General features: G+C 42.0%; 1 protein-coding gene across 3 annotated transcripts in view; it reads right to left on the bottom strand.

Annotated features, from left to right (window-relative positions):
* Positions 1 to 18,672, bottom strand: part of ZC3H18 (zinc finger CCCH-type containing 18) — a 53,501-nt gene that overhangs the window by 28,549 nt on the left and 6,280 nt on the right. For all 3 annotated transcript variants that reach the window (XM_035117956.2, XM_035117957.2, XM_060276037.1), the window contains exons 2-9: positions 15,787 to 16,421; positions 12,054 to 12,138; positions 10,609 to 10,763; positions 8,950 to 9,042; positions 6,543 to 6,700; positions 4,357 to 4,389; positions 3,530 to 3,656; positions 2,239 to 2,510 (exon numbers count right to left, since the gene is read on the bottom strand). In XM_035117956.2, the coding sequence (XP_034973847.2) occupies positions 2,239 to 2,510; positions 3,530 to 3,656; positions 4,357 to 4,389; positions 6,543 to 6,700; positions 8,950 to 9,042; positions 10,609 to 10,763; positions 12,054 to 12,138; positions 15,787 to 16,407 (1,544 nt within the window). In that variant the 5' untranslated portion in view covers positions 16,408 to 16,421. The remainder of the gene's footprint in view (positions 1 to 2,238; positions 2,511 to 3,529; positions 3,657 to 4,356; positions 4,390 to 6,542; positions 6,701 to 8,949; positions 9,043 to 10,608; positions 10,764 to 12,053; positions 12,139 to 15,786; positions 16,422 to 18,672) is intronic.

Raw genomic sequence — 18,672 nt, 5'->3', positions numbered from 1 at the left:
TTACAAGTTCCCCAAACTGGGTCTTCAGCCAGAGGCCACTATGCAAGGAGTGCCCTCTTTTGGATGAGGAACAGGCCTTTCCCTTTGCCTCCTCTCCCACCACCCCTTATTCTGCTGAGGGCTGCAGACATACCAAATCAGGCATAGGCAACCTTGGCTCTCCAGATGTTATGGAACTACAACTCCCATGATCCCTAGCCAACAGGACCAGTGGTCAGGGATCATGGGAGTTGTAGTTCCAAAACATCTGGAGAGCCAAGGTTGCCTATGCCTGCACCAAATGAACCCCTAACTGAACTCAGTGCCAAAAGGAACCCAAATTCTGTACACAGAATTATGCAAACTACTAACTTTGCATAATGTGGTCTACGTGAAGTTTATTGCCAAGAACTGGAGTGGAAAGAGGAAGAAGCAGGGGTAGAACAGGCAGGGAGAATGAGGCTTACTGGTGTGAGGTGAGAATATTCTCCAGAAACTGTAAATTCTAATGTGAGAAACAGTTTTACATCCCACATTAAAAAAATCTAGTAAATAATAAGTCAAGCTGTGATATTGCCAGTGTAAGTAATGAATAATGATTTTTTTGATGCAGTTACATTACTGGGCGTTGTGTCATTCACCACTGGCAGTTCTGAAATGTGAGCTACAGAAAACATTTTTTTTTTAGTTTTAAAAATGCTATTCATTTAATTTGATGAACATTTGAATTCATATGTATTTCAACTGTATAAGTAATAGGCTTTTTTTCTATTTTGGTGTGACCTTATTCTTAGCAATTCTATACCCTTAGCCATATAGTGTGATTTTTTTATGTGAGGTAGCCTTGATTTAAACAGTTGACATTTCTATATTTTTATTTAGTGCGAGTAACTGGTTTTTGCAGTGCCATTCAATGGTACAAGGTGCCATTTACCAGAGACTGACATACTGAAATATATTATCATATAATGATAATATATTTAATGTTAATGGCTTCTTTTTATATGTATGCATATATGTACTTTTGTTTATGAAGCTGTGTTTTAGTCACCAAAACAGTTATTAAGTGTTAGAGCTATTAGAAGCACAAGATAGCCTATTACTGAATTTACTTGTATCAAACCTTAACATGCCATTTGTATTTTTTGACTTGTCCTATAACATGTATATGTTCTAATGGAAGAATAGAATATGATTTAACTACTGAGTTTCCTTATACCAAACCTTAACATGCCAATTACTGGTGTCATCACCTTAGAATGGTTTAACTTTAACTACAAAACATGTTTTACTTTTTAATTTGATACTTGCAAGTGACAAGTAGGCTTGTGCTTATTTATTTTCACTGTGGTTCCTTTACTAAATCAAAGAGCGTGAATTCACTGCATTTCCCCATTGAATAAAAGTATCTGTACAGTTTTTGGTTGCCTTCTGAACAAGTTTACCCATGAATAAACAGGTATATTAACCAATTATATCATTTTCAATGCATTAAAATGAATATTGTCCTATTTTAAATGAAAACTCTCTAATATTCTCATTAATTGAGAATATTCTCGAGAATATTCTCCAAAAGATTATTCTCGAGAATTTAACATCACTAATGGGGCTAAGTGGTTATTAAGAGCTTGGAAAAAGTAGCCTTATAATGGAGACATGGGAGAGCAGATGGGAGAAGCTCAGTTAGCACCAGACTACCTCTCTAGTAGTTTAAGGTGATTAACAATCAATGTATAAAAGAAACAGAAGTGCCAGTTCATGCATGGAGTCCAAGAGCAAAAAAAGAGGCTTAAACGTAAACAGTAAGAAACCAGATGCTGCTTGTGAACCCAAACCCAAAGCTACTGAGAAAGAAAGCAGAAGCCAAGATGGCTACCATCTCACTTTAAAATAAATAAATAAATGGAGCAGGGAGTCTCTCATGAGGCTCCATTCTGACAGAATTCATATCGTAAAACACATAGCTTACATAGATTCCAGACATTCTACAGTGCAAAATCTTCAAAGAACATGTCTGAATCAAACAGACAACACTTTTTGCTTCTGTTTAATGTGAGAGAATATATTTGCCATCTGATTTCCTTTGCTCTCCCATATAAAAAGCTAACAAAACCAACATGAGAAACAGTTTCCCTTGACATGCTGTCTCATGCCGTTGTAAAACACCAGCTTCTCTGAGTTGCCAGCCAGCAGGGACTAAACCTCCTCACACCCTTCCCTGCCACATCATCAACAGCATGAAAAAAGTATAGCCTGTACCTTGGTGGCTGTGGTGATGATCGCGGTTTTGGCTTCTCTTTCTCCTTCTCCCGCTCTCTCTCTCGGTCCCGGTGCTGCCGGTCCTTCTCGTCTCTTTTGATGCGCTCCCTCTCTCTTTCCCATTCCTCTTTTCTTTTCTGCCGCTCCTTGTCACGCTCCCGTTCTCTCTCGCGCTCCCGCTCCCTCTGCCGCCGCTCCCGTTCACGCTCTCTCTCCCTCTCGCGTTCTCGCTCGCGCTGCCTGTTCTCCCTCTCCCTCTCTCTTTCCCTTTCCTTGTAAAATAATGGTTAAGTTGTATTAGTTTTGACCCACATGTTCATATGATGTTCCTTCAATGATCTAACATGGCATTTAATTCCCCCCCCCACCGCCAACTAGCCACACATGCCGTGATGGAATCCTTGAGATAATCTTTATTCCAATGGTTTCTCACTGCAAGGAGGGCCAGTTCTTGAGTTACTTGAGCAATGTGGTTGTATCCCTCCCTGCATGAAACAAAGAAACCACACAAGAGGCTTCCATGAGCTGGTTGCTCCCCATGTCAGCAGCAAGTACAGATGATTCCATTTCTCAATACGGCCTAGGACCCTAGGACCTACGGGACCGCCTCTCTCCTGGTATGCTCCACGGAGGACCTTAAGGTCTGCAAATAATAAGACCCTGAAGATCCCAGGCTCCAGGGAGATTAGACTGGCCTCGACCAGAACCAGGGCCGTTTCGTCCGTGGGCCCGGCCTGGTGGAACGCTCTCTCACAAGAGACCAGGGCCCTGCGGGATTTGACATCTTTCCGCATGGCCTGCAAGACAGAGCTGTTCTGCCAGGCCTTTGGTCGGGGTTCAGTCTGATTCTTTTCTTTCTGTATAAGAACAAGCGTTAACGAGGCCTCCTAGCCCGCTCACAGGTCCTCTATAAGACCAGTGGTAACAGTTGGCATGGAGAATATTAACCACTCTCAATTTTACCCATGGAGTGCCATCTGTCCAGATTTTAATTTGCTCTGAACTAATTTTAAGATGTATTTTAATTAATTGATTGCCTGTTCTTATGTTCTTTGTATACTGTGTTAGTTTTATGATGTTGGCCGCCCTCAGCCCTGCTCCGGCTGGGGTACAAATAAAAAAAAATATTATTATTAAATGTTACTGGAACAACATGAGATGCACACACTAAAGTTGTGAACACGGCACTCAGGTAACACAGGAACCGGGTCAATGACTTGGGCTAAACTGTCTGGATCAACCTACTGCAGAATAAAAGCTCAGCTCGTGAGAAGAGGATGCATTTACCTACCTTACTCAATCTGTAGTTCCGGTATGGATCTGGGTCTGTGTACTGTACCCTGAAGTTCTCATACTGCCCGCCTCGCCAGAAGCGTTCTACATCATAATCATAATAAGGATCCGCATAAGGGTCAAGCCTGCAGAGGAATCATTCAAATGAAACAAAACTGCTGTTATTGCCAGAAACACAATATCCAGCCACCACTGCTTAAAAGAAAGAACCGACTCCTATGCCACATTTAGCACACAATGTGTGCTATCTAATAAACAGATAAATATTTTAAATTTTATTTTAAAGAGTGATCTCTTATCACCAAACATGGCAGCAACCATGTTTGTATCCACCCAGTGTCTTTTAAAAAAACACAACACATGCCAAGCATCAGAACGTAAGATAGCAGCTGGAGCTGGGCCCTCCTCAACTACTGAAAGCTCAGAAAGCTGTGAGGGCCCTGGTCAAGGGAGAAGAGGTGAAGCCTCTGCAAGTTTGGTAAATTAAGATACTGGGGCATAGAGGGGACTTCACCCCAACCATGGCTGTGGTTTTACTTGACGACCTTCCTTCTGAGGATGTCATCAGAAAATGCATACCGCTGACCAAACATCAATATGCATTTCGTTATTTAGGAATGCTGCAGTTACTGTAAACTTTCATGAGACACTGCCAACACCTGGAAGCCTCCACACCTGAATGCACCAAATTAAGATTTGGTCAACTGGAAACCAAGCCTTACGCAGCAGCCGGTATTGGCCGAAGAATTTCAAAGAATTGCAAGGGATCAAAATGAAAGCAACATGGGCCAGCTGTAAGCACAAGAGAGATTAGGGACTGCTTACCCATAGTTAGCGTTCTCTTTGATGTCCACCTCACTGGAGTTTTTCAAGAAACCAAGGGGAGGAGGGAAAAAAAGAGGAGATTTATGAAGCTCTCAGCCATCTTCACACATCATAAGCCATTCTCAATGCATGTTAAAATTGTTTTGTAAAAAAATAACTCTTAGGGGAAGGGCAGTGATGCGAGTCTTCTAGAAAATTTTGAACTGGAATTTTTTTGTGTGCTCTAAACTGAAGTTAGATTTCGTACATTTGACCTATTTAGCAAGCAAAAACTATAGACAAAGATGCATATTTGCGTTAATTTTATGTGCTGTATAATCTCAAAGGTTCTTCTTCCCCCTTTAGCCAAAAGTAAACTATCTGATTGGGCAGAGGGGATCAATAATACATATTAAAATGTGGCTTCAATGATTAAATTAAAATCTTTATTTGAAATTTAGTTGTTGGAATATTTGCAAATATTTTAAGACATGACAACTTCATCGCATACAGTTTCCTATTATTTTTCCCATTTTGAGTGCGAAACTAAAGGTACTGAAAACTGTTTAGCATTGGCATCATAAAATTTATTACCAGCAGGTCCCAGAGCAGGTTGCAACAATGTAAGCGTCAAAATTATAATTATAATGGGAATAGATTATAATAATGGGAATAGGGTGGACCCTGAAAACACACCTCAGCTGTCAAAAGCCAGAAAAAAGATGCTTTATCTTAAACATTCATCACATCATTCCAAAAGAAAACACTTCCTAATGTAACATTTTTTTCAATGGGGGGGGAGGTTTCCCTATTTTTTTCTTTTTGTGTGGGTCTTCACACCTGGACGGGGGGCATCCCCTGTCAATCACTCGATAGCACAATGATGTCAGACGAGCTGTTTTGTTTTCACTGAAAAAAATGCTACTTATTGGTGCCTACAAACCCTCTTTGGCCCAGCCACTTATTTTCTTGCCTCTCACCTGATGCCATATATGGGCATGGCTTGGCCAAAACAGCCTGGAAGGCCAAATGAGAAGGCTTGGTGGGCCTAATTAGACCTGTGGGTTGAAGGTTCCCCACCCCTGGGGGAGTATATTAATTAACATACTAATTTTACCTGCCTCAAGAGCACATGAGCTAATAGCTAGCCCTCAGTTTGACTGATATTACATCCATGCAGTTTTAGAAAGAGAAAAAATTCAGTCCAAAAATATAGGGTGAGAACAGTTTTCCTTAATGGAAAGCTGTCTGTTTTCAGTTTTATTAAAAACTATGTGCAAAGAAAAGCTTATTTCTGCACCCTGAACAAAAGATGAAAAAGGTGCTTGAACCCCGAAGCTCCCCCAGCAGCCAACCTGGCCCACTTGCAGCCCTGCTCAACAAGGTTTCAGAGTCACTGTTTCCAAGTTTATTTTCACAACCATATGGACCAGAACCTTGATTTAAAATATGATGATACCAAATTTAGCACTTGTGTGTGATGCAACTGAGGAAGCAGGGAAGAGACATCTCCCTGTCTGGAGGGCATCATTCATCATGCTAGAAATGGAAGGTCTCTCTATCCACCTAGGCTCCCTTTACTCAATGCACTGCCTGTACTAAGTAGGTTAAGCTTTGTGAGCTAGTGATCCATTGGGGTGACTCATGAAGGCTGGGATCAGCTGTCATGCCAACCAGGACTGTGATCCGTACACAACAGCCCACTCACGGCTGCTGGATCGCCAGAGAAGCCTGCTTGACCTACTTTTTGCAAATGATGGGGCCCACCTTGCAACACAATAATGTTAAAAAACACCCTTTAAGTATTAGAAGCATGAAGCTGAGATGATACTGGGAATTGCATTGGGGCAAGAGCAGGAGGTCATGACTGCCTTAGCAACATAGCACACCAGGACAAGGCAGGCGTGTGTGACTGTTTTCAGTTGGGCTGTAAACATAAGACAATTGATGGAAAGAAATCTAGCTATCACATTTCACGTGTCCCCCTCTATATGGAGAAGAGTGCTGCACAGAGAAGAGACCCCCTTGAATACCAAGGAAAGGCTCTTGAAGCGATGAGAGCAAGTGTGTGTTGCTACTGAACACTACAACAAAGCGCTGGATAAGCCAACACTGCCCTCTGGAGGACTGCAGTAAGATTCACAGAAGCCAGCCTGCTCAAGTCTGCACTCCCGCCACAAGACAGAATTAAGACAGTTGTGTCTTACGTCGAGTCCCGAACTTCCCGAGTGATACGATAGTTCCAGTCCCGGAAAAATTCATTCTCTTTATCAAACTCGCGCTCGTCCTCTCCGATGGTCACCGTGAACCGTTTCTCCTCGAAGTCGGGCTCCTGTTCCTTCCTCATTGTGGCCTTCTTTAACACCTAAGCGGGCGAAAGGTAAGGAGTCGTCCGTCTAGAACAGCCTTTGCCAGGCTGGTGCCCTCCAGATGTTTTAGACTAGTGTCTACAGGCCCCAAACTGGTTGGCCCCCAAACACCTGTCAAGCGCCAGGTTGGCAAGGGCTGTCCTAGAGCAGAGGAAGCAAATCCCATTCTGTGGCATAATGACCCACTGCAGAAGTGCTAATATCCCAACACAATTTATTTCTCATCTTTTCAAATACAGTATCAACTAGAACCTAGTTGTTGTTGTTTTAAAAAGTGGATCATATTTTAAAACACATTACAATTTTGAGGTAACGTTTCATTCTCTGTGTTTGTTTGTTTTTTAGAATCATAATGACAGAATTCCAGACCACATGTTAAGGCTGAGCTAAACAAACACACTTTTTCAAAAGTTTAAGCTGTTTCCCTTTGTTTTGAAAAGTTGTCACTTTTTATTCTTTTGGAATAAAAGCAGCTGCCATCTCCCAATTGGAAATGAGCACTATTCATTTCCTAAAGAACACTGCGCTTTGCTATTTACTGCAGCCTTCCCAACCCTGGTGCCCTTCAGATGCTTTAAGAGACTGTAAGTCCCATCAGCCCAGCCAGCATTGCATGGGAGTTGTAGTGAAAAAGATCTAGAGGGCATCAGGTCAGGAAGGACTGGCTTACTGCAAATAGCATCTTCAGAGGCAGAGAGCAGCCAGGGTAAGGGTAAAGAATATATTTTTGGAAGGAAACAAGTGCAAGGCCCCGATCCAGATTGGGACAGGTTTTCTTCAAAGTAAAAGTAGCCATTGAAACAGGATTTTAAAAATATGCTCGGTCCTTATTTGTTGTTTTAGCCTTGCTTTTCTCACAGCCACTCACTGCAACAAACATCACCAAGGATGGAAATGAAGCATTTTGGATACGAACTGATATACCAAGAATGCTCGGTATCCTTCTGTTTGTTTGATGATGATAATAATGATGATTTTAAAAAGCACCATCTTGGAATGGGGAAACCCAGCCAGATGGGTAAAATAAAATAAGATAAAAATTATTATTATTATTATTATTATTATTATTATTATTATTATTATTATTATTATTTCTTCACTGTGTTGCTAGCGGCTTTTAACAGGCTCCAGAGATTCAGATTATTACTATTATAATTTATTACATTTATCAGTTACCTTATTCAAAATAAAAGTCTCAAGGTTATTCAGCAAGGTAAAATACAACAAATAAAAGCAATTTAAAAACTGAAAATTTTAAAGCCATACTAAATACTTTTACTTGAGTAAAAGACAAGCACCACTGCAGGAGACAACTCTCATTAACTAAAGGCCTGAGTAAACAAAGAGGTTGTAGCAGTCCACTCTTACCAATTTCATTTATATATATAAAAATAAAAGTCTCATCATCCTGAGAACAATAATGGAACTGGGTATGGAAAACTCTTGACTCAGCCATGCAGGCTCTTGGTGGCCTATCACGTGCTGTCATACATAAGTCACAGTGAACGTAGCTTTTGCTTTTGTGTTTTGAAAAGTAACCTGCGTGGCAATCTCAGCCTTTTCAAGAAAAACACACAGTTTTGTTAGTCAACTCAATATTTAAAGAGGGTTTCCTAGGGAACTTGCCCAAAATTTAAGAGAGAGATAAGATTGCACAGCACATGGTCATTGAGGAAGTAATTTGCTTACTAGAAAGGGCAATATACTGTTCACTGGTGGAGCACGTGTTTTGCATGAGATGCAAACACTAAAGGGGTGAACTTTAAAGTGGAGCAATCTTTCATCATGGAACCTCAAGCAGCAGAGCCGTGTGTGTGTGTGTGTGTGTAGATATATCACTGCAGAATAACTTGAAGAGCCACTCAAGCCAAGAGTTGATACTCCTTAACAAGGCAGATCAATTGCCTATCTCTAGGGCCCCAATTCCGACATAATGAGAACAAGCGAGAGCCTTGAGCTTGCATGCTCTCTTTTCTCCTCCAGAGATGAAACACTTTAGGTCACTAGTCACCAGAAAGAGCAGAGCAGAGTTTCCCTTTTTGTCTGAATGGGGGAAATGCCACCACCAGAAGCCTCCTGTTTCCTCCCCTTCTGCATGAGCAGATAATCCCGAGGCTCATGTCTACTCATTCCTAATTATCCAAGTGTTGATTTGGAGGAGATTCTGAATACCTGTAAACAGCAGCCTAGTACATGCTCTTGATTCATATGTATTTTCCTGTTTGTCCCCAGACAGCTGCTTTACCTCTTTAGCATGGCGGAGTCCCCGTTCCCAAGCACTTTCTGCTGGAGGGTCTGGAGGTGGAGGTGGCAATATTTCATCAACTACAGGAGCTCCCTTTTAAGAAAAGAGAAAAGGATGGTTCCAGAATGAGGTGACACACATTTTCATTAGGCCCTCTTTCCCTATTGCTTCTCTTCTGTTCAGGGAAGTTAAATGAATTTGCTCAAGGGCATAAAAATATTTATTTTAAAAGAACAATAAGGAATTGGACTGTCCTATCTTAGAGAATGCTTTATCTCAAAATCTCCGCTTTCTCCAAGGGAAAGGGGAAATCTTTAAAAGGTTTTTATTTTAACTTTTAGTCCTTTAAGTAATTGCAGTATTTGCACATGAAAATGAAACATCATAGAAAGCTAATGACAGGAAAAATATATGCCTTTACAAATAACGCAGGAGAGCTTCTTGCTTCAAATTTGCATGTTTACTGCCTACGCAGAGTGGTTTGCATTAGGATTTCAGCAAAATTAAGAGAATGTTTCTTCACATGGCAGCAGCACTCTCTCAACCCAAGGAGAGTTGTGTATCTTCCATGAAATCTGGCCAAAAGGTTGTGTTCCAAGAATCGTAACAACAATGAAATTTGTTTGCATGAATGAGTTTTGATGAAAGAAATTGGGTTTTCAAGGGAAGAACAGGCATGATCTGGAAAATGAATCTTCTTTCTGGAAAACAATCTTAAAACGTAAGGAAGGACTGCAGCCCCCAACCTCCATGCAGAGTCTTGCAGTCTACTTATTCCAACATTCAAAATCAGATGCATCAACAAGATTCAACTGTAAACACAAAGCTAACCCCCCACCCCTCTCTCATCAGTCCCAGCAAGCATAGCCAGTGCGCAGGGATGGAGGGAGTTTTAGACTAATAACATCTGGAGGGCCACAGGTTAGCCAGCCCTGCTTTAGGAAATAAATCATCATGCTTAGAGATGACTTTATTTGCAACCTCCACTGTTGGAGGCAGTATGTCTCTTGAGCAGCAGTTGCCAGGACTCCTACACTCAGATCATGCTTGTGAGCTTCCCATTGGAGCATCTGCTTGTCCACTGTGAAAACAGGATGTTGGACTAGCTGGGCCTCTGGCCTGATCCAGCAGTCAGGCTCCTCTTATGCTCTTTTGACCATGCTTATAAGCAAGTGGCATTAAAGTTGTGGCTCAGTGGCAATGCATGTGGCGTCAGAATTTGAGGTCATTACACACTGAATCAAGGTACATGCACAACTAAGTGATCTCAAATAATGGGGCTGAAAATGAACCCTTGCCACCGGAGGCTGGTTGGTGTGGAGGTTTTGGCCAATCCAACCAGGGCTGACGGTATAGGGCTAAGTGAACCACTGCTTTTGGAACACGAGAGCTGAGATTTTCTAAAGTAAGAATCCACAGGCCACAAAAAGGCGCTGAAGCTTGCACATGACCCAGAGGGACAGCACTGTCCCCATCTCACCCACCCACAGTTTCTGCAAGCATCAACAGAAAAGGTGTAGAACATGGAAATGCCAACTTCATACTCCTCACTTGCTCCAGTGTTTGCATATTTTCCAATGCAGTGTACCCTGGTCAACCTCTTGGCATTTAAAATTAAACCATGAATGATAATGTATTAAAAAAGTAATATTACCATACCCAAGGATTGGCTGGCATCAGAGGGTGAGGCCCAGGGCCAATGGGTGGTGCGCCATTTGGAGAGAAAGGATCTGGCTTGGAGATCAAAGAGTAGTTTCCTTTGTCATTTACACCAGGATGAATGAACCGGCAGTTCATACCCCAAGTACAATGCCCTATTTGGGGGGGGGGGAAGCACACAGAAGGTTTAAAATCTCCATGCATGGGAACAGTAAAAAAACAAAAACAAAAAACACAAAAAGTGACTGGAGCATATTTAAATCTTTGCAGAGATGTTCAAAATCACTTGAACAAGAAAAAGAAAAAAGAAGGCAGAGCATTCATCAAAGGAGAAATGCACTGCTGATGCTTTACATTTTATTTCTTGGTTGCTGCTGCTGGTTTATAAATTGTGTTGGTCCTTAGAGAACTTTCGTGAACAGCTTTTATTAAATCCTAGCAGAGCTCAGAGAGAGAGTTGTATCCTTGACCCAAGTGGCAGGAGAAGCTCATCTTTCCATTGCCATATAAGTGTCCATCTAATCCCACCCCTGAACCTGGAAGTTGGTTTGCTTAAACAAGTTATCTCAGAATTGTTCAATCAATTAAAAACCTTACGAGCAACTTAAAATGTGCCATTGATTAATTGCAAAGGCATTTTTAATTAACGAAACATTTTTAATGAAACATTTTTTAGCACAAAGTACTTATAAAAATTACGGATGGAAAGTACTATCTTGAAGTACCATCTTGAAAGTCTTTTGTATGCAAGGATGCCTACTGCAACACAAGCATCTCTTTCCACCTCCTAAAAACAAAGCACGTCTGCTTCTTACTTCAGAAATATATTTATCCAGGTTCCAATTTAATTAACTAATTAATCAAGTAAAACACATAGGATTTCTTTAGTTTCTATTTAAGACTGGAAATGACATGCATTTTTAATGTCCTTGTTTTTATTGTCAAACAGCATTAAAGCCTACCAATTAAACATATATTTTAAAAGGCCATGGAAAATCTGACTGCCACCCATTGTAGCCATGATGGTGGGTAAATAATCCAGGTAAATAAAAAATGGCTTCTGAGTCGTTATTACTGAATGGAGTGTTCAAATTCAAATGCAGGATGTCTTGGAATACCAAAGATCGGATGTGGGTTCTTTCCTCATGCTCAGCTTCTGACTATCCCAAATATCTGAGTGGTCACTGCTGCAAATATACCAAGTGGCCCTGCCAGGGTCTGATTCTAAAGGATTCCCTCTTATGAAGGCCTTTTGTGATGCTTGCTGTGACAACATTTGAGAACGTTTGATCTGATGTGACTCGATAACATATAGAAATAATCCTGGATAATGCACTATGTTCAGAAGCCACAAGTCTCGGGAGGCTGAATGGCAGAGACAATAAGTGCCGACAGCTGCCTCTGCAATCTCCAGGAGAGAGGGAGCACTTGGGCATGGTTCCTACCTTTCATGAAAAACCGACAGGTGAGACGCGGCCTCACTTTCCTGTCATTTGGGTCTTTTACCTCTCCCTCTTCCAGATCGTCATCCTGAAAGACATAAAGAGACAGGTATGTAAAAGGCAGATGCTGCTACAGCAGCAAAGCTGCCAATAATAGAGTATTTGCTTTGCTACCCTTCAATCAAGTAGTTGCACATTGGGAGACAGGTGAAGCCAAACACTTTCTATCCACCTGCTCCTGAACAGGTGGACTGTGAGCCACGTTACACCAGCCATAACAGGTCCAACCAAGTCTCTGTCATTCTCTTCCTCCTTTCTCTGCTACTTCGTGGCTCTTAAGAAAAGTCAAACATTTGCAAATGTTCAGCATGGCAAGGGCAGGGCTTCTCTGTGTTACAGAGTACAGTTCTCTCACCTGCCAGTTATCTTCCACTATTAAACATACAGCTCTATCTCTTCTCAGCTATCTATCCCTTTCCTCCAATTGCAAAACTGCCAAAATATGGCAGATTCAAGAGCTGGGCTCCAGGCAAATCTAAGATTTAAATCAAGTGTACAAACACTTTTTGTACAAGGTAACTTTGATGAATGACAAATTAACCTGGAACAGATTTTTTTTATCTCCCCACCCTCACTTCCTGTCTCCCACTTGGGCACAGAACATTAAAAGTGCTTTATTTCTGGGTTTCTCCTATTCATAGATCTGCAGGATGCCAGGTATGTAGATGAGGTTCCACCCTATTAAGTTCAAAGGCAATCTGTTTACAAGCAGCTCTTAAAGAGAGCAAATAAAACCATTTTACTGTTCATTGCCACAGAATCCCTGTTTCAGGAAGAACAGTGTGGAATTACAATGTGGTACAGCTCTTACATAGTCATAGAAATGGAAAGCCACACCACAGCACAACATGTGGAGAGAGAAAGCTGGGTGCTCTTTATGACGGTCTTCAAAATTAATAACTCGGAAAAGTCAGACAATAAAAGCAAGATTGCTTTTAACCAAATGAGGGACCATAGCTCAGCAGTACAGCATATGCTTTAGATGCAGAAGGTTAGAAGCTGTGTCCCTGGTATCTTTTTTTTCGGGGGGTGGTAGGTGGTGGTAGAAGTTACTTCAGTGGTGGACTACATACTCTGCATGCAAAAGATGCCAGCTTCAATCATTGGCCATGCTGGGTGAGCTTTTCTGTTTCTTATTTAATCATTTTATTCAGTTTTATACATAAATAATAAATACAAAGTAATTCATCACTAGGGTTGGGTGATAGATATATCAATATATTGTCCAAAACTGGATTGAAGTCCATATAGTGATATTGGTTTCATTATTTTTGACCTGGCAATATATCACGAATCATGGTGTGTGTATGTGCGCGCTATGCAAAAATCACAATATGTGGAAAACCATGAAGCCAGCCAATGCTTCTTTCAATTCCTGCAGTCCCTGTTAACTCTGCCAGCTCAGCGCTTCCCTGCCTCCTGCAGGGGGCAGTGATCACAAGAGCTGGAACGGGCAAAAATCACGATGTGGGGAAAACTGTGAAGCTAGCCAATGCCTCAGTCTACATAGCTCCATCCTTATTTCAGACATTGTGATATACTGGTATATTGCGATGTTTAGCTGGTGATATATCACAATGTTTAAAGCCAGTTATCGCTCAATCCTGCTGTTCACCTCTACGTAGTTCCATCCTTATTCTACACATTGTGAAAAATCGGTACATTGGGATGTTTAGCTCGTGATATATCACAATGTTGAAAACCAGTTATCATCTAGCCCTATTCATCGCACCTCGTTATCATCCTTATTACAATGATAACAAATATGTTATTTGACTCTGTCCCACTTTAGAACTGATGGAAAAAGAACATACCCTCCATGGCCCTACCACTCTCAATGGAAGCAGTTATACAAGCACCTAAGTGAACTGAAATGCAGGGAATCGGTCCTGCGCTACAAGCAAGGAGAAAATGTTATATAAATTCCATAAACATTCAGAGTCATCACATACCTTGCAATACATTTACCCGCATGGTTTGAGGGATGGGAAAGACTGGTTGGCAATTTTACACAGTCACATAAAGCAAACCAAGATAGAGGATTGCTAAGAAAGAGATCATGCATTCCAGATTTTGGCATAATGGGAAGGAGACTGTCGATTGTGATTTTGTCATTAACATACATAAAAGGGTACCAAACTGAAATGTTTTTCTCCCCTTTGAAATGCCACATAGGACTCTTCCTCTGAGTGCCAATTTTAACACAAAAGCTAAAAACCACACTTTGTGCTACCAGTAATCTATTGTAACCCCTTATAAAGTTTTCCAGCGTTTAGCCAGTCACCATGCTGGCTGGGCTGATGGGAGCTGTTGCTTGCAACATCTGCAGGGTACCATGTTGGCGACCCCAACTTAAAAAATTCTCAGACAGCAGGGATGGCAAAGGGCTCTTGAGGCTAAAGTCAAAATACCTTTCCATGTTCATATGGATAGCATGAAAGAGCAGGCCTTGTATTGCATTTATCAGAGAGAACCTCAGTATAGTCATACCTCTCCTTGCGAACGCTTCTTGTTGCATTTTTTTCGGGTTAAGAACGTGGCAAACCCGAAGTGTTTACTTCTGGGTTTCGCTGCACGCACAGCAGCGTTCTGCACAGTTTGTGCATGTGCAGAAGTGGTCTATCGTGCTTCGCACATACACAGAAGCCCCATTCTGGTTACAGACTTTTCAGGGTGCAAAGGGTACCCCGGAACGGATCGTGTCCATAACCAGAGGTACCACTGTAGTGGATTTTAAAAAGAACCCTTCCAGGATGAGTAACGCCTCTGCTATGCTCTCTTTTAAGAGACTGACTGGCATCTGTTTCCAGAAGCAGGTAGGTTTTAAGGCAACTGATAATGCAGAAATGCCAAGCTTACATGAACAGGCACAGGCTATGCGTATGCTTCAGACAGTCCGCAATCAAGTTTCCTGCCACCAATAAGCAGATAGAAGGAAACTGTCAAATCATATTCACTTGAGCTGACAGGCCCCACTAGACTACATGGAGATGCAAACCCGCGTATCCTGTTAACACATGAAGCTGCCTTATTCTGAGTTACACCACTGGTCCATTTAGCCCAGGAGGATTTACTCTGGCTAAGGGTTCTTCCCTAAGACCACAATCAAAAGGAACCCTTTCCTAGTCTGTCTGTCTTCTAACTGGAGATATGCAAGGGACAAACTTGACACTTCCTACATACCAAGCATGTGCTCCAACTCAAAGTTGTGGACAGTCCCTTACTATTTCCGAGAACCAGGAGGAGAATGAACCTAAGTAAAGGGGAAACTCCCCTGCTGCTACTGCAGCTCTGCATACACTGAGAATGTGGGGAAGAAACTCAACACTACATTCCCTCCCAAGATTCTGCAAAAGAAGATCATGGGCTCTGTCTAGTTGCTTCTCCATCTCTTTGTTCCTAGGTTTTCTTTTTCTGAATGAGGGTGCTTAGACAGAATGTCCTGACATGAGATTGAATGGCATCTGAAGATTCCAATGATGATAGTGCTGTGAGACACATGCTAGGATTCCTCTAGCTGAAAATGTACCTATGAAAACAGCCCACAAGAGGTCCTTTTGCATGTGCAGGAGGTCTAGGAAACAGAAGTGGGAGGGGGAATGCTGTCTTAAACCCTGGTTTCCAGGGACACTGGCTGGGGGCAAAACCTGAGATTGTGGGAAGGAGCTGAACTTACATCAATCTCGCCATCATCAATTTCTCCGTCTTCTTCTTTCTTCTTCTCCTTGACAGGCTCCTGCCCACCCCTTTCGTCATCGCTCTTTGTGCCAGATTTTTTCTCATCCTCAGGCGGTTCATTTACCTTCTCTTCCTCCTCCTCTTCCTCTTCCTCTCCCCCAGCCTTGTCAGTCTCATCGTCAGCAGCAACGGTGCTTGGCTCCTCGGGAACCTCCTCGTCATAGTCCAGTTCATGTTCGTCTAGTTCCCGAGTGACTGAGGAGGCTTCATCACCTAAGTCGTTTGCCTGTTCTTCCTCATCCTCCTTGACAGACAGAGAGCCCTTAAGCTCTCTGCTTTGCTCATTATTGTCGGAGTCCTGAGACTTTGTTTCACTTAAGCAGTCCTCTTCACCTGAGTGGTTCTCTTCTTCTTCCTCCTCCTCCTCCTCCTGACTCAATATTCTGTCAGCATCTTCCTTGCCTTCCCCCAAAGTTGTGCCATGTCCATCCTCTCCATCCTCATCTGAGCCACTCTCTTTGAGGATTTCGTCATCAGACAGCAGCTGGTCCTCGTCCTCTTCCTCCTCCTTCTCGTCGGGAGAGCGGGGGTTTTGCTCAGGGCTTTTGGAAACATCCATCAGAGCCTGCTAGTCTGTAATGGAGAAAAATAAAAAGCTGGATGGGATAATGTGTAAACATTCAGCCTCAAGCATTCCTACATTTCTCAGCTATCAGATGCAGATACTCCTTAAAAATGAATCCTCAGTTTACAATACAAGCTGAGAGACTGAGCCTGCTTGCCTAACAGTACCAATTAAGAACGCAAGTGTTCAAACCAGAATTTCATCTGCTCCCAGTTACACAGAGAAGACTATATAAGACAGTAATTTGTGAACCATGAGTAGGTGCATGTGAAAGGTGAGGCCCACAGCATTTTACCAAGTACAAGCTTCTGATTCTTATGGAGGAGAATGTGTGCAGCTTGCCTGGGGTTGGGGAGGCACCTAGCACCAGGTGTTCTGCAAACATAACTCTTAAAAAGGACATATCCAGTTATTTCCCATGTCCTCTGCACAATACACCTAACCTCTTTCTCCATGCCTTACCTTTATTCTCCTCTAATTTCTTCCTCCCCAGCACTACCATATCTAAACACAGGCAGCAGAAAAAGCATGCTTTCTGAAAGCCCAAAACATGCAAGGATAATTAATGTGAGGTCAATAGATGTGTAATTCTCAAACTTACTCAGAATGTAGACATGTAAATTCATGACACAATGGTATGCACACAGTCCTCATTTGAATTTTTATCCCTAGGACTTAGAACAGATTACAACCCCTAGACTGTAAAAATTCTGGGACAGCAGTCTTAGTCTGTTGCAGCAAAATCATAGGGAATCTTGTAGCACCTTAAAGATAGGTGGCACCTTAAAGTGACAGAAATCCACTTCATCAGGAACTCTTGTGGTATCAAATTGGATGCAACATTATAACACTTGTCAGGATTGTGGGTGGTCTTAATGCCCCAAACTCTTCAGCTAAACAAGAAAAGGCTGAGCAGATGAATTTTAAAGACTTAAGGCAGCAGCCACAGCTACACTAAGAGGAGGAACAGGGGTACATCCACGGTGCATATAACAAAAATCAAGAATGGCAACAATTGTGGGATGGATGAGTGATGGTATTCCCAGGTTTGGGCTGCGGGCTGCAGACAAGAGTGCAACATCAGCCACTGGTAGATCCCAAACAGCCTACTGGAGTGAGAAGCATGATGGAGAACAGCAAGCAATGGAAAGACCAAGCTGACATTTTAATGCCATGACTTTCACTTCTGCCATTATCTGAGAATTAGCTAAGGAATTAGCTAAGTGAGAGAACAATATTGAAGGCAAAGCAGTGACAGTCAGGCTTCCTGCAACTGCTGTTTCAACAGCACCATACTTTTCTCTCTTTTCCTCTGAAGTTCTCATTGTATTGCTTTTCTTATCTCACCTTACAGGGTGGGAAGAAATTAAAGTTCTGGGATGAGTTATCAAACAAACAGTCAGATAGTTGGAGTTAATTAGAATCCACTGCCCCTTTACATATGTGCAGTAGTAGTTAACCTGGAGGTTGTTGCCAAATTCTAGAACACCTAGTTGTTTTCTGCCCTTCTAACCCTTTCCCCTTATGCTTCCGCTGACATAATTAGTCTTACAAAATTCAAAAGTCAAAGGACAGATAGGAAGGAACACCCTAAGAGACATTTTGCAGGTCTTTATGAAAGGGGGAGAACATGTGAATGCAATTGTTTTTGCCCTTTCCTCCTTACTAGGCTGTAATGGATAGAAAATGACACTCCAATCTAAGTGCCAACAGCCAATCAACGATGCTGGTTACTGCCAAACCTGTGTGTTATGAACAGCAGGAACACCTAACCTTTTGCTATCCAGATGATGTTGAACTAAAACTCCTATCAGCCAACTGAATAAGCTGGATGGTTCTGATGGTAAATGGGAGTCCAAAATATCTAGAAGGCAACAGGCTAGCCATCCCTGGTGAACATGGATATCCTGAGTCTTCTTAAAGCACTGAACCTTCAGGAAAGATAGGTTGACTTTGAGTTTTTAAAAACAAACAAAACCAATGGTACAGTGACGGGAAGATTAAGCATGAGGATTAAGCATACTGGAAGATTAAGCATGAGCCAGCTCCATATATTCCGCCTTAAACATAAATATACTACAGTGGTGCCTCGACTTACGAATTTAATCCATTCCGAAGGCACCTTCATAAGTCAAAAAATTCGTAAGTCGAAAAACGCCATTAGAAATGCGATTTCCCATAGAAATGCATTGGAAATGGAAAAATTCGTAAGTCGAAGCAACCCTATCTAAAAATTCGTAAGTAAAAAAAAACCGCCAC

This window comes from Zootoca vivipara, chromosome 6 (genome assembly GCF_963506605.1).
Source record: "Zootoca vivipara chromosome 6, rZooViv1.1, whole genome shotgun sequence".
NCBI classification, from domain to species: domain Eukaryota; kingdom Metazoa; phylum Chordata; class Lepidosauria; order Squamata; family Lacertidae; genus Zootoca; species Zootoca vivipara.
This window is presented reverse-complemented; position numbering and strand designations above follow the sequence as displayed.